General features: G+C 45.3%; 1 protein-coding gene across 2 annotated transcripts in view; it reads right to left on the bottom strand.

Annotated features, from left to right (window-relative positions):
- Nucleotides 1-5,484: 5,484 nt before the first annotated feature.
- The window catches only part of DGCR2 (DiGeorge syndrome critical region gene 2), a 41,416-nt gene continuing 32,304 nt past the window's right edge, over nucleotides 5,485-14,596 (bottom strand). Inside the window, exons 6-10 of one of the 2 annotated variants that reach the window (XM_064726735.1) lie at nucleotides 14,255-14,431; nucleotides 12,704-12,907; nucleotides 7,835-7,987; nucleotides 7,156-7,392; nucleotides 5,485-6,372 (exon numbers count right to left, since the gene is read on the bottom strand). In XM_064726735.1, coding sequence (XP_064582805.1) covers nucleotides 6,131-6,372; nucleotides 7,156-7,392; nucleotides 7,835-7,987; nucleotides 12,704-12,907; nucleotides 14,255-14,431 — 1,013 coding nt within the window. In that variant the 3' untranslated portion in view covers nucleotides 5,485-6,130. The remainder of the gene's footprint in view (nucleotides 6,373-7,155; nucleotides 7,393-7,834; nucleotides 7,988-12,703; nucleotides 12,908-14,254; nucleotides 14,432-14,596) is intronic. The other variant, XM_064726734.1, reaches the window with a different exon arrangement.

Genomic DNA, 14,596 nt, shown 5'->3' with positions numbered 1-14,596 from the left:
TCATGGGCATGATGCCACCCTGGTGGGAACCCCCAACATGTGCACCATCAGCATGCCCTGTGCCAGCACAAAGCAGAGGTGCCAGCAGCTCCTGGAGGTGAATCCTTCACTGCCACCCGGGAGCCTGGCCGGGGATCTGGGCAGAGAGAGACAGTGACAAGACCAAGACTTGAGCCTCCAGAGCATGGTTCACATCACACAGGGAAGGGTGCACGAAGAGAGGCAAAGTTCACAGGCAGTAAATACTCTGATCTTTGATCCCCATAATAAGCTGGTGCTAGCCCAGGAAGAAAGCCGGGAGCGGGGCAGGGAGCGCAGCAGGGCCCGGCCCTCGGGGCACACAAAGGAGGCACTGTGGCCGCAGATGCGCTCTGGCCACACGCCGCTGCACAGCCCCTTCATTCATGCCACGCTCCCGCCGCCGCCGGGGTCAGCGACACCTCCCCGCCGGGCCTGGCACGCCCGGGTCAGGGCCAGCACCGGCCCCGGCGGCTCTGACACGGCCCTGGCGCGCTCCCAGGGGCTGAGCGCCCCGGACACGCCGTGCCCAGCACAGCTGCTCAGCACTCGCTCAGAAAAACGCATTTTAAGCTGCTAAGAGCTTACAGCAGGAGGCTGCCCAGCAATGCCCTGCCACAGCAGCCAGGGGCCTCTGGACACGCGTGTCCCGGGTCAGGGCGGGAGCCCGAGAGCCCTGGCTGCGCTTCGGACAATCCCCACAGGAGCTGCCCTGTCCCCAGGCAAGGGCAGGTTGTATCTGCACGGGATCTCCCAGCAGCAGCAGAGCCCATGGGGTTCCAGGCCAGACTGAGCCCTCCAAGAGGAGCCCCTCATGCTGCAGCTGCTGCGGAGAGACGCGGGTGCTCCCGAGCAGCAGCGGGGCAAGGGCTGCGCCCATCGGGCCCAGCTGGAGCCGCCGTGGAGCTCTCTGGAGCCGGTCAGGGCCATGGAGCTCTCTGGAGCTCTGCTGGCCATGAAGCTCTCTGGAGGTGTCAGGGCCGTGGAGCTCTCTGGAGCCGGTCAGGGCCATGGAGCGGCTGCGGCGGCAGCTGCCCTCTGCAGGCACCGGGACAGGAGCGGGGCCCGGCCTGGCCCCACAGCAAACACTGCGAGCCCGGCGGCTCGAGCTAAAACAGCGAGCTGAGAATCTGCACCAGCCTCTCCATTCTGCAGAACCCCCCCCCTGCACTCAGCAGCTTCCCGTGGGGTTGGGGAGAGCAGCACGAATACACTGCACTTCATTTTCTTGGGTATACACTCAAGACCTTCCTAAAATTACACTAATACAGGTGAATCCCACTGGAACCTGTACACACAGGAACTCTGGCAGACTACCTGCTCAAAGTTAAATGCATTTATTGATCTTTTTGCAAGATCACAGCTCAGAAGAGTGATTTAACAAAACCCTCCTTCACAACGCTGGGCAACCACATCGACGCAGGAATCAGGAGACATTGGAACACAGCATTTCTCTTACAGAACACAATTTATTTGGCATTTGGATGAAATGTTTCTCACAGCATCTTGAAAAAAAAGAGATTAGTGCCAACCCCAAAGAAGTTAAAAACAAAAACCAGTGTCACAGGGACTCAATTATTATAGTATCAAATTTAAATTCTACATGGTATTTCACAGAATATCAAAATCTTTTATACACTGCCACAGTTAAGTCCAGTCACAAACCAACTACACAGGAGAAGCCTGCAAGTGCAGCGCTGGCTAAAATGATTTTCCAGAGGAAGGTACAAAGCAGTGTCTCATTCTCTCACAGCCTCCCAGGCACCCTCAGCCCAACACACAGGGACGGTGCAGCCCAGCCACCTCTGCTGGCAGCAACCCTGACCCACGCAACACTCGAGGGGCACATCCTAGAAAATTAAAGCTATGTGGTACCGTAGCAGGCAGGCAATGCTGACTGTTATTGGGGGGAAGCACATCTTCATCACTGAAAGCATCTATTCCAAGGAAACACCTACTTCACTTGGGACTGGGGAACATGAGAAGCAAACATGAACTTTGATTCACCTCCTCTACACTCAACTGCTCTAATTTTATGGTCCAGCTCCCAACTTGCAAGGGAAACTTAAAAGAAATTTCTGCATATTACATGTTCCTTAGCTAGGGATAAAAAAGACGTTCCAGCAACTGAAAAAAAAGAGGTGCACATTATGGATTGTACGAGGCAACATTAAAACATCAGTGTTTTGCCACTGAGAAGTCACATCAGAAAGATAAAAACATCTTTAAGTACCAGGTTCAAATTCATTTAACTTGAGATGGGAAAAGAATGGTAATAATTACTGGTCACAAAAAACATTTTCTTCCCCCAAGTACTGAAACAGGCCATCACCCCATGGCACCTGTGGAGGCAGAGCACCCACCAACTGCGAGATTCAGCCTTCAGAAAAAAATGTCCACCTACTTCATATTTCATCTAGATCAGTGTCCTGCTGTGCATGGCTGAAGGAACAGTCTGAGGCTCAAAGCAAACAGGACTGAACCCTGCACAGACAAGCTCCTCGCACACCTGAATGATGGTGCTGATCCTGCACAACAGAACCACCACCCTGCAACATTTCAGCTCTGAACTCTGCCAGTGCAGAGCCAGAGGCTGCTGTGGGACTGTGGATGGGCATCACTGACAAACCAGAGTGTCTGGGGCTGCTCTGGAACAGCAGAGGCCTCAATATGGCACCGCAGAACGGGGAAGCTGAGGAGCAGCTTTGTCTGAGGCCACAGTGGGACAAGACCAGCCCGGCACAGAACCAAGTGCTGGGACTTGACAACAACTGCAGTCAAGGGCAGCCCGAGAAAAACACACCCTGGGCTCCCCCAGGCTGCTGGAAACCATGTGGCAATGCTGTCTCCCTGCTGGGGCTGCAGGGACATCCAGGATGCACCAGATGTTAAGAACATCCAGAGATGGGAATAGCAGTGGGGAAAAATCAATGCAGAAAGTAACTCCAAAGATCTCATCACGGAATGGCAATCAAACCAGAGAGGCTTTCCCTGGGCAAGCACCAACTCTCTGTCATCAGCCCTCGGGACAAACTGCCCACCAGTCACCTTGCCAAGGTTTGCTGAGGAGTCCACTGCTGTCAAGAAAACTCCTAACTCTTCCCCAGTTGGTCCAGCAGTCTGAGTAGTTGAGACATTTTCTGCTACAAAGGCTCTTACTCCAAGAGAAAGTACTCAATGTGAAAAAGTTACATTAAAGGAGGGGGAAATGACAATTTTATTGCCAAATTAGAAGCTCACCGAGAGGTAAATGAGTTGTACTTAGTGAGCTGCTCCATTCAAGGCAGAATTTCCCTTGTTTACATTTAAGATGAAGAAGGATAGGGGAAAACAGAAAATAGCAGTCTCCTGCCAATATACAAGTGGGAAAGGCTCAGAAGCAATGGGGAAAATATCACACTGAGGCTTCTACAAAGAAGCCTCCATTTGGAATAGCTACAACCAGGAGCCACAATGAAGTTGCCAGTTGTAACAGAGCTTATTTGCAAATAAAATTCACCACAGAACCAAAAGTAAAATACAAAAGTATTGAACAGATTCCTGCAGTGTTAGGAGAAGTGTGAGGTAAGGTTATCTGTTCACCTCAGCCACAAAATACAGCCTCAGAGACTGAACCAAGCCAAAAGGCTTTTGTTATTGCGCTAGGATAGTACAAAGAACAAATATTCCATCTGGCTTCAAAAGAAATTGGAAATTTTTTACTTTGCACTGCTAACAAAGTATTTTTCAGGAACAGATTGTAGTAGCATAGACTTTGCATCCTATTTAAGTGTACACTATCACAGCCTGTCCTACGAGAGAGTGTAGCCAGCTCAAGAGAAGTATTAACCCTAGAGCCTAATTTCTATCTCAGTGCTTAGCTTCACCTAGCTGGACGCAGCACAAAGGTTACTGTCTACAGTATGTATAGATATATATATATATGTGTGTATATATATATATATATCACCACCCAGAAACACACACACGCACACACGCATTCGTACCTAGAAAACTAAAGAAAAATCAGTACATACAATGTATAAAACGTATGAATGTGCTCAAAAATGCACAAAACCCGCTTTATTTTCATACTTCAGAAATGCTCAATAATTTGTATGCATGGTTCTGACTACTGCTATCCATCCACTTCATTAGACCAGGACTTGGAACTCGGAGAGGACTCGGTCAGAGATCCCACAGGGTGGAGAACTGCTCCTCTCGTTTCGTACCACTGCTGCTGGAGCCAGGCACAGCAGAGAGCAGGATGGGGTGGTGGAACAGCTCCAGGCAGAGAGAGGCTTCCTCCCAGTGCTTCCTCCCACTCGTGTGCCAGCAGCGCTCCCAGAACTGTGATTCACGCTGGAGTCAGGGCTGTCTGCAGTGTCTGCAAGGCGAGACACCAGCTACGACCTCGATAACCAAACTCACACTTTTCTGTGCAAAACGAGTTGAACTGTCAAGACCAATCCCCAAGTACAGTATAAGCCTATAGGCGAGACAGGGAATAGAAAGTAGCAGCATATTCCATGGGGAAAGAGTCAGCTGCACTGGGAAACCACAACAGTGGGTTAGGATTTGTCATACAAGTATGATTTCTCATCATTACTAGAAAAATAGATCACATACACAGCCCCATGCAGTGCTTTCTTCCTGTCCCTCTAGGCTTGTACCCTTCATAAGGTAACAGGAGACCACTCACAAGAGGCATTCTTTACAAATTCCTTAAAATTCATCTCATCTGCTGACTATTACAGTAAGTCAAGGAGAAGCAGAGGCAATGGGAGTATGGGAGAAAAGGGTAAACTATTTGTACACTGAAATCCAAACTTAAATTTAAAATTGCCTTTAAAGATTATTTTATACTCATTATCAAAACCAACAGTGCTTGACTTTGGGTATCGTGAGGGATTGAATGAATCTTTGCCACCTGTAAATTAACTTAGCTTAAAGAGTTCAATACGAGGGGGAAATTTAAGTTGACATATCAGACTGAAGCAAACTGCTTTATTGATTTGAGTACACTAACCTCATTATAACCCCTTGTGGGACCTGGATAAATGGCTTGAGGGGCACAGGGGAAATCTCCAGAACAGGGTTGGCTATTTATGGGACTGAGATAAGGAAGAGGTGTCCAATTAGAATTAAACATCACCTATAGTACATGTTGATCACCATTTTTAAGTGGTATTTGTAGAACTGTAAAGAAGTGAAATGAAGGGGAGGGAACACACATGCTAAATATAGCATGCAATAAGAAAAGCAAGAACAGTGGTCTTGTATCCAGGCCAATTTTGTGCAACCACTCACTGCAAAGAAGTTAAACCAGAAAGAAAATACCCCAATCTTACTAATGGGATTAGAACAAACAGGGGCTTCACACAGTGAACTCAGGCTGCATCAAAGTTAATTGCCCCCCATCTCTTCCCTAAAATACTTCCTAACACACGTGAGGGTTCTACTAAAGGGACATCACACACCCAGTTTTCTCGGTGGGCCAGAAGTTTATCCAAGAATACAACAAGTAACTGTCATTGCAAATCCCGTTTTTCTCAGCACCCATTTGTCACATATTGCGTAGACCATTCCTGCTCCAGCTCCTCTGGTGTTCTGATCAAGGCACTGTGTTTTACACAGTGTAACTCCTGATGGCATGTGTCCCACTCCATAGAACAGGCCTCCAGCCCCTCCTCTGCAGCTCCATCTTCTCTGCTTGAACAGTGATTGTCCCCACCCTTCTTTTCCACTGTCTGTTTCCTGGGTCCAGTGGTATCCAGCCAAATCCAAGCAGCTTTTTTCTGATGTAGATTTTGATTCCTCTCAGGTTAAGAAAAAAAACCCAACAACCCAAACTACCCATACTTCTCACCTCCTCAGAAGTCAAAGGAATTCTCTGCTCTCTTTTCCAAAGCCAATGGAAAACAAGAGCAGTTGTACAATCCATATTTACAGGACAAATTGATTAGTGAATGAATAACGACAGCCAAAAAACGAGAGGCACGATCCTAATCTAGAACATAAAAGCAGTGTTTGAAAAACAAAGTGGAGATTCCTTCTGAAGTTCAAGCCACGGATTAGTGTTTGTCTGTGCAAACAGTTGCTAAACTCTGAGCGGTGCTGGGGCCTCACTCCTTTATACAATGGTGTTGAGGGAACAGTGGCTGTGGCGGCTGCCTGTCACAGTTTCTGCTGGGGTGTTTTCATTCGTGGGTGTGTCAGGAGGGACAAGAAAGGTGCTGCTGTCAGCAGAGTCTTCCAGCTCCACTGGAGAAGGACCAACTGAGGGAGGAAGCGACCCCTCTGTCAGCTGTGGGGATACATCACAGTTTCCTAGTGATGGAGGACTGCTTTGCACAGCCTGAGAAAGAACTCCATCTGCAAAGCACAAAAAACCAAGCAGAATCAGAACGTGAAGTTTACCATTTCACATTCCCAAACAGATTTATGATCCATACTTCTGGGAGCTCTGAGTTTTTCCTGGTTTTGAGCTAATGCACAACAAGATGAGACTGCAAAGAGGAAAATTGTGTAACAAAAATAAAACTTTGACATATAAATAAGATGCTTGCACTAATCAGGCTCACTTATCCTGTGAAATATGCTGCTATAAAATCCCAAATTGGAATGATTTCTACAGTATGTGACTATCACAGCTGCAAAACTGAAGAGCACTGGGTGAATCATTAGACAGTGGTATTTTTGGTCAATTTTTGGGGGGTGTGGGTGGGGGAAGTAGGGAGGAGAGAAGAGGCTGGATACATTTTATCCAGAATCTCTTGTACTTGACATTTGTTCTACTTCTTAATACCAAACTCTATCAACCTATCTTCAAAAGGCCAAAAATGGTAGCATCATGTTAGAGAAAAGGTAACCAGCTAATCCATCCAAGGTTAGGCTCAAAAATAGGTAAGGTTTAAGAGGTAAACTGCTTACAGATTGGATTCCACTGCTAATTTAGGTGATTCAAAAAACCCTTGAGAAAAACCAAGCTTAATGATACATTTTAACAAAAGACTTTTCCATCACAGAAATTGCAGATTTTTTGGTAAAATGTCTTTTCCCATCACAATTGCTAAAACACATAATTACAGCTTAAAAAAATCCGTCCTCTAGCCAAAATGGAAAAGTGGGAGAAAAGAGAAATCATTGTCTGCATACCTGGAGTGGAACAAAGGATGCTGTCTGGATTGACAGAAGCCTCATAAGGAGGAGGTGGGTCATCAGGATGTTGGATATCTGGGTACTTGTAAGCAGTATAGGGTGGAGGGGGATCGTGAAAATGAAATGCTCCACCTTCCCCATCGTCTGAAAGATGCAGTGGAGTAAGGCCAGTTCCAAAACCATCGGGGCCGTAATCAAAGCCAGGCATCCTGCGGCCCAAGTTGAAATGGTGCACTATTTCAAGAGAAGGAAAAGGAGTAAGTGACTTTATCTCGTGCTGTCTTCTTCAGTTTAAGTCAGATCTCAACACTTTTTTCCACTTTTCACACCCCAGGAACTCAGGTCTCCTGAAGACCTAGAAAAGTCTACATAACCCATCCAAGCCAACTTGCTGCAATTACACAATACCCAGGCCCACCTGCTCCCAAGTCTGTTTGTCCTGCATCACATCTAAATTTGACTCTAACCTCTTCAAACTACAGACTATTGTTCACACAGAAGATATTTCAGATTTGGAGCACATACAAACAAAAATATTCTTCCATTATCCACTACAAAAGTTCAAGTTTGAAGACCCCACCAAGACACAGGCACAGCCAGGCAAGACGATGACATTTCTCCCCTTTGCATACCCCAGTGTGTCAATAGCCAGCACAAGGAGAGAGCTGGTACTCACAGTTAGCTCCAATCAGAGACTCAATGCGCTCTCTCCGCCTCTGGCGCAGCCGGTGCACCATGAAGAGCAGCAGGGAGAGGATGAGGAAGGAGGAGATGCAGCTCACGATCAGGCGCATTCCACCGGCCATGGAGTCAAACAGGCTGTTGCCATCTGTTCATCAAACATAGAAAAACAGCTTGTTATTTTTGTTCAAGCTTCATTTCTCTTGATGTTCTTCTGTCAGTAACGGAGAGATAAACGTAGAGTGGAGATTCATTAGCCTGGTTTAACACTTCTCCGTATTTCAAATCTATAAGAAAATCATGAATCATCAGGTGATTTATCTTTTTACTGCAAGAAGATCTGAAAGTTTCTAAGAATATCTTCCTTGGGAAAAGGGGCGAAACGTTGAAGGCTTTGGGCCTCAGAAAATTGGAAAAAAGGTTAGTGGCATTTTGCACATCCACTTGTTTCCCTTGCATGGCTGATCGTATTATACTAAAGAGGAAAAAGCTTGAGAACTGGCATATATATACACTACATAACTTCTGAACATCCCAACACTTCCATTTCCACTAAAAAAATCTCTGAACATTGTCACTGTCACCCAGATGAAGCCATCTAAATTCCACATGTCACCAGTACACTGGTCAGCACCACTAAGTGATTGGAACATGGTAATAATCACTCAGGAACTGAAGAGATTAAGGTGAATGGGAATTAAACCCTTTCCTAGAGTCATACCAAAAGCAAGTGGCAGAACAAGAAACAGACCCAGGAGCTCAGAACTTGGAGAACTCTATCCCATTGTTAACCAGACCCACACAGGGAAGGCTCTTGTGAACAAATTACCACTGTACTCCCAGCACCAGGCACAAGAGGCATTCATTTCTCAAATTCAGCTAATCCCCCTCGGTTCTGCCTAAGCAGCACATGCACACAGAGGTACTCTACACAAACTAAAATGACCTGAAGATGACGTACTGTGCTCTTTGCACTAACTTCCACTGTAGAGTTCTGAATGAGAGACACACCCAGGTTAGGGGTGGGTAAGAAACAGATGAGGTGGCTCCCAACATGGTCACCTGCTGCCACAGGACACCAGCACTAGCAGGGATGTTCTCTCTTCCCAGTCACTACCACAGGAACCAGCCAGGCCCTGGCCACCTCTCCACACCCACTCCATAATTTTCCTTTCACTAACAGCAACTGAAGTTTTAGCAAAGATTCCTCATAAAAGAAGGCTTTTAGCTCTACAAAAATTTTAAGTATTAGTTTGCTACACATGCTAGTACAGAAAAATCCACCTAATCTGTATCATTCCAGTCCATGGCTAACAGGCTGGCATTTATTATGTAACACCTCCTTGGCAAGAAGAAATCCATTTAATAGTGCACCACGCACAAAGCTCGAACATTACACCCTCTCAGATCCGGCTGTGCAGCACAAAAGCCTGGGTGCTGTCAAACCCTTTAGCAAGTACCACTGACAGAGCTTCAACTGCTGCAGTCACACACCTCCAACCAGCACAGCCTCCTGAACAGCACAGACCTGCCCTGCTCCTCCTCCATCTCACGGCCACACCGGCTCCATCGTCCCTGCACAATACTCAGGGCTGTCAGTAACACTGGAGTGCCTTTAGTAAAACACACTCACAGGTGCAGAGGCCCAGAGAAGCTGACTTCAGTCATGGGATGGATTCTGGTGGTGCATTCCCCCTCTGCAGGCTGCACTACGATCTGAGAAATGCTCATTAGACCTTGATGAGTTGCACTCAGGCTAAGCCCTCTTGAGCTTATCAGAAACACTGTCTGTTCCCAGGAACTAACAGGTGTCTAAAGAACATCTGGCTTTTAATGAACAGCCTTGCAAACTTATTTTTCTTGCCTGAATAACAATCCACTTGGAGTGGTATTTTTGTTATTGCACCTTCAAAGAAAGTTACTGACTCAAACTGTGGCCAGGATGGAAAATTACTACAACTAGAGCCCATTCTCTTGTGACCCTATAAACAGGAGCCCAAAGTGGATCCTTCTGACCTCTCAATTCCCAGATAAGGGGCTCATGTGTATGTCTCAAACACCAACAACCAGGTGGCTGTGGAGCCAGCCAAGGACTGTTAGTAACAACAGAGACAAGAATTGTTGTTAATAACCAAGGACTATTGGTATTAACATGGCATGAGAAGGAACAAGATTTGTCTGGAGAAGAGAAGCCAGGTGCAGATAGGGCAGCACTTTTCTGTGAGAAAGAACCACATCACAGTACAGTGCAGGAGCAAAAACGGTGGCAGGAAGTGGGCATGGACTCTAGGGTGGGATTGAGATCACCACAGACACCTGAAGGCCACATAAATACAAAATTCATTATTTCAGAAAACTTGTTTTTACCCTCAGTAGTGCCCTGTAACTGCACCACTTCAGTCACTAGAAAAGCTTCAGCACATCAGTTCTTCCCAAGTATTTTATTTCTTCTACTACCTTTTCACAGCTGCAGGTCTGTCTTAACAAGAGCCACAAGACAAAAATTATTTTCTACCACAACATGAAGCAGCAATAGACAGACTACCTTGGTTTCAAAATATTCTTCTGCTATTTATCTTTGGCTAAATGAGAAGCATCTTTTAAGTGAGTATAACTGGGATTGCTCAGCTCACTCCTACCACTGAAAAATCCCCCTACTACCAAGTCCTTGAGTAATATTTGTTACCACTTGTAATCATTGCTCACCCACTCACACTGCAAGAGCTGATTACCTGCCAACCCAACAGCAGGATTTATTTCCCCCAGGTCTCTCCTTGGGTGATTAATTTACTTACTGTTGATTAGTAAACTGTTTTCTTTCATTTGCAACAGAACTTAGGGAAGATACATGAAAGAATCAGACAAAGATAAATACATGCTGATTAAAGAAAGGAATTCATTAATTTTTGTCATCTGGAATAGTCATTTATAACCACCCAGAAGGAAAACTGAAATGTTTAATTTAAAATTTTCAGTGTTTATCACTAGCTGAAGCAACTTCATGATGAAAGAAGTTGGATGACTGCTTGATAATTCCTCTCTACAAAACTAAGTTTCTAAAAAATCCACCAGAACACTTCAAGCAAGAGTATGATGAAAGAGTCTCATTTAGCATCAATACAGAAGAAGAGCTTAAGGATGAGAAAGGATGTGGTAAAATACACTCTTCAAATCAGTATTCATGAAATAGTTAAGACCCACAGCAATAAGCAAGGATTAAAGAACATGACACGAGGTTATCCCAGGCCATCTGATCCTGTCTGCTGGATGATGCTTTGCTGACACTGTTCCTGCAGATAAAAAAAGTGAAGCCTAAGTCTTAACTCAGCTGATAAGAGTGGGAGGAAGACTCCTGCTTTTTCCCCACTCTCACTGCAGACCTGCCACACTAGCTGCAAACATCTGTTAAGCTTAAAGCTCAGAGCAAATGTGACACGAGGAGAGACAGTGGCCTTTAATGATTAATCTCTCTAGTTAGGACCAATCAGACTGCAAATTTGGAAGCCAATAAGCACCCCTTTATTTGTAACAGATTGAAATAGAAGCCTCTGATGGAAGAGTTGACCTTCTGCATTTTCCACAGGAGTTCAGAAAAATAATTTCTTAATGCACTCAGATAAGATTAGGTTCATTTAAAATACCAATAAAACAAATATTACAGAATGGCTGAGGTCAAAGGGAACATGCTGAGATCATCTAGTCCAACCCCTGTTCAAGCAGCATCAGCTGGAGCAGGCTGTGCAGGGCAGAGTCCAACCAGGCACTGAATATCTGCACAGAAGGCAATTCCACAATCTTCTCCACTATCTGACCGCTCTCACAGTAAACTCCAAGCAAGCTAAATTTCTTTTCTGTACAGAAAAATAACCTCCCCAAAATCTGCACCCCAAAACACTGACTGACAAACAGTTCAAAGTCAACATCATTGACTTAATCCAAAACAAAAACTGCACTGATATGCCAAATCCAATAATTAAGGTAGTAGGTCCTGATTATTACTGAAACTCTATTTAATTTTAAAAACTCTGCTTCCCACATGATCCCTGCATGAACACTTCACACACATAAATATGCTCATGACCAGAAAAAGATGCTTAATTAGTGCTCAAGAGAAAAGTGTTTTGTTTTCATGACAACTAAACATGACAAAGGAAATGTACCAGATGCTCTACTAAAAACCCACAGTATCATCCCCCTCCAAATTGAAAATAAACTACTGCTTCTCCTTTCTAACGAGCATCAGGGATAATTCATTTTAACCAGCCACGGCCTGAAGTGTTTCCCATGATTTGAGACCCTTCCCCACGGGATGGCTGTACTCAGTAATGTAGAGGCATGCAATGGACATGCTTTATGAAAAATCCTTTTGCTAGGATTTTTCTCCTGAGAAGCTGAGAGGCCTCAGAAATTAAGTGTAAACAATAATTATCTGTTGCTGTGGAATGCAACAGGTGCATCTTTGATTGGTCTCATGTGGTTGTTTTTAATTAATGGCCAATCACAGTCCAGCCGTCTCAGAGTCTCTGGTCAGTCACAAGATTTTATTATCATTCCATTCCTTTCCTTTCTTTGCTAGCCCTCTGATGAAATCCTTTCTTCTATTCTTTTATTATAGCTTTAATATAACATTTTCTTTTAATATAATATATATCATAACATAACAAATCAGCCTTCTGAAACATGGAGTCAAGATTCTCATCTCTTCCCTCATCCTGGGACCCCTGTGAACACCTCCACATTTGGTGAGCCCCGAGTGAGGAACACGCCACAGAGGCACTGCAAGGATGTGCTGTTTCAAACAAAGCTATACCCAAAGCTGAGCACTCAGCTGATTTCTACTGACAAAGCTGTAACAGAGTGGTACCTGGGTCCAAGCAGGTGAATTTGCAGCACTCCTTGGGGTCCTTGCGGTACTGCTGGCAGCCCTGGGGCCGCTCACACAGCGCGGCCACGCACATCTCGGGCTCCCCGTTGTGACACGTGCAGCTCAAACAGGGATCGTTCCCCTTGGGAGTGAAGTAGTAGCCTTCATCCACAATGTTGTCTTTGATATCAACACAGGTCTGGCCTACAACAGACAGGCACAGCAATGTCCAAGGAATCCAGCTTCATTTGTTGTGTTAAGTGATTTGTAAACATAAGCAGAGCATCAGTTAAAATCCAGGCCTTCACACTGAAGAACTTTGAAAAAGGGTCTCCAGGGAGTGGGAAAGATAATGGATGGTCCCAGGGACACAGAGATGATTTTCAGCTCATTGACAAGGGGAGTTTTAGGTATTTAATGGAACTGACACACTTCCAACCATCCCCTCCAAGACAGAGGAAAGCAAGTGGTCTGAGAAGTTTAACCTCACTGCCAAAGCCTGCTGCAGCTCCCTTCCTCTTCCCTGGAATTACGAAAAGCTGTATCTTTTCTAGACCAAATCTTTAGGCCTTTTAACAGGCCAGGACTTAAAAAGGGAGCCAGGCAATAGTACTTCCACTGTGCTAGCAGCATCCTGATCCCTGCCCAGCAGGGGAAGCTTAGCTGCCTTTTGCCCACTGAGCTAAAAGCAGGTGCCAAAACCAGAGACCACAGTGCTGGGAGCTGGCAGCTGTACTGACTGTCAGGGAGGATGGCCTGGCCCCTCCAGCCTAGGCACAGACAGCTGCTGGGGTCCAAAGGGAAGGTAAGACTGGGAGAGACCTGAGGAGCTCAATCTCTGATCAAAGCAGAGTCAGCCATGACATCCCAATGGGTTGCTCAGGGTTTTATCTAATCTGGCCATAAAAACCTCTGAGGACAGAGGCTGCACAACTTCCCTGGCAGTCAGCTGCAGCGTGTATAACCCTCAAGTTAAACAACTTTTCTCCTTGCAAAGAAGCATCATCTAGATCAGGTAACGTTTAAGATTACCTGATAATACTGCAAATATCTCTGCTGGTATCAAGGCTTTTGGAGTACAGGAATGCAGATACAGAAGATACAGAACAAAAGCCTTTTGTTTTTCCACTTTTAAGTCAGTCAGCTCCACTTGCCTTTCCCTTCTAGGTCTAATAATTAGATGGAAAGAATTTAGTAGAATTTGCTATACTCTAAAATAAGTGTTTCCTCATTTTAATGTGAAATTAATAACTTAAGAGCAATATTTACTAACAGGCATTTAAGAAAAAAAACCAAAAAACTTTTTTTGCCTAAGTTTATTTTGGGGCTGATATAGCTGCCTAATGACTTTTTAGTAGAACTCTGTACTTTGTGACAGCCACACATTACAATGCTCTTATTTATTAAAATCAAGCAGAAATGTAACTCCGCCCTTTTTTTCTTAATTCACTGGGCCAAAATTAGAAAGGGCAATGAAACAAATTTCCAGCTACTTATTATATGCATATTTAAACAAACAATACAGTTAACACTGAACTGAACCCAACTTACTCCTTTTGCAGAGGAATGAAGCTTTCTTATAGCAGCTTTCAACATACCAGCCGTGGTAACCGTCGCGCCGGAGAATGTGGGAAGAGTAATACTGGAACTGGGCACAGAAAACGTTTTCCTTTTCAGGCACACGGTTATCAAATTTAGGGACAGGGGGTAAAAACACTTCTGGAGAGCCTGGAACAAGATACATGGGCATTAGCAGCCTGTGGGTATGTAAAGCTTTGGAGAGGCTCTGTAACATGGCCCATTTCCTGCACACCAACTCCCATACAAAGAGTCCTCCAGCACCAGCTCCCATTACCAGCACTGCTCTGGGGGAGGGCAAACAGCTGGGAGGGA

This window comes from Zonotrichia leucophrys, chromosome 15 (genome assembly GCF_028769735.1).
Source record: "Zonotrichia leucophrys gambelii isolate GWCS_2022_RI chromosome 15, RI_Zleu_2.0, whole genome shotgun sequence".
Taxonomy (NCBI): Eukaryota; Metazoa; Chordata; class Aves; order Passeriformes; family Passerellidae; genus Zonotrichia; species Zonotrichia leucophrys.
The sequence above is the reverse complement of the archived record's forward strand: the minus strand, read 5'-3'. Positions and strand labels throughout refer to the sequence as shown.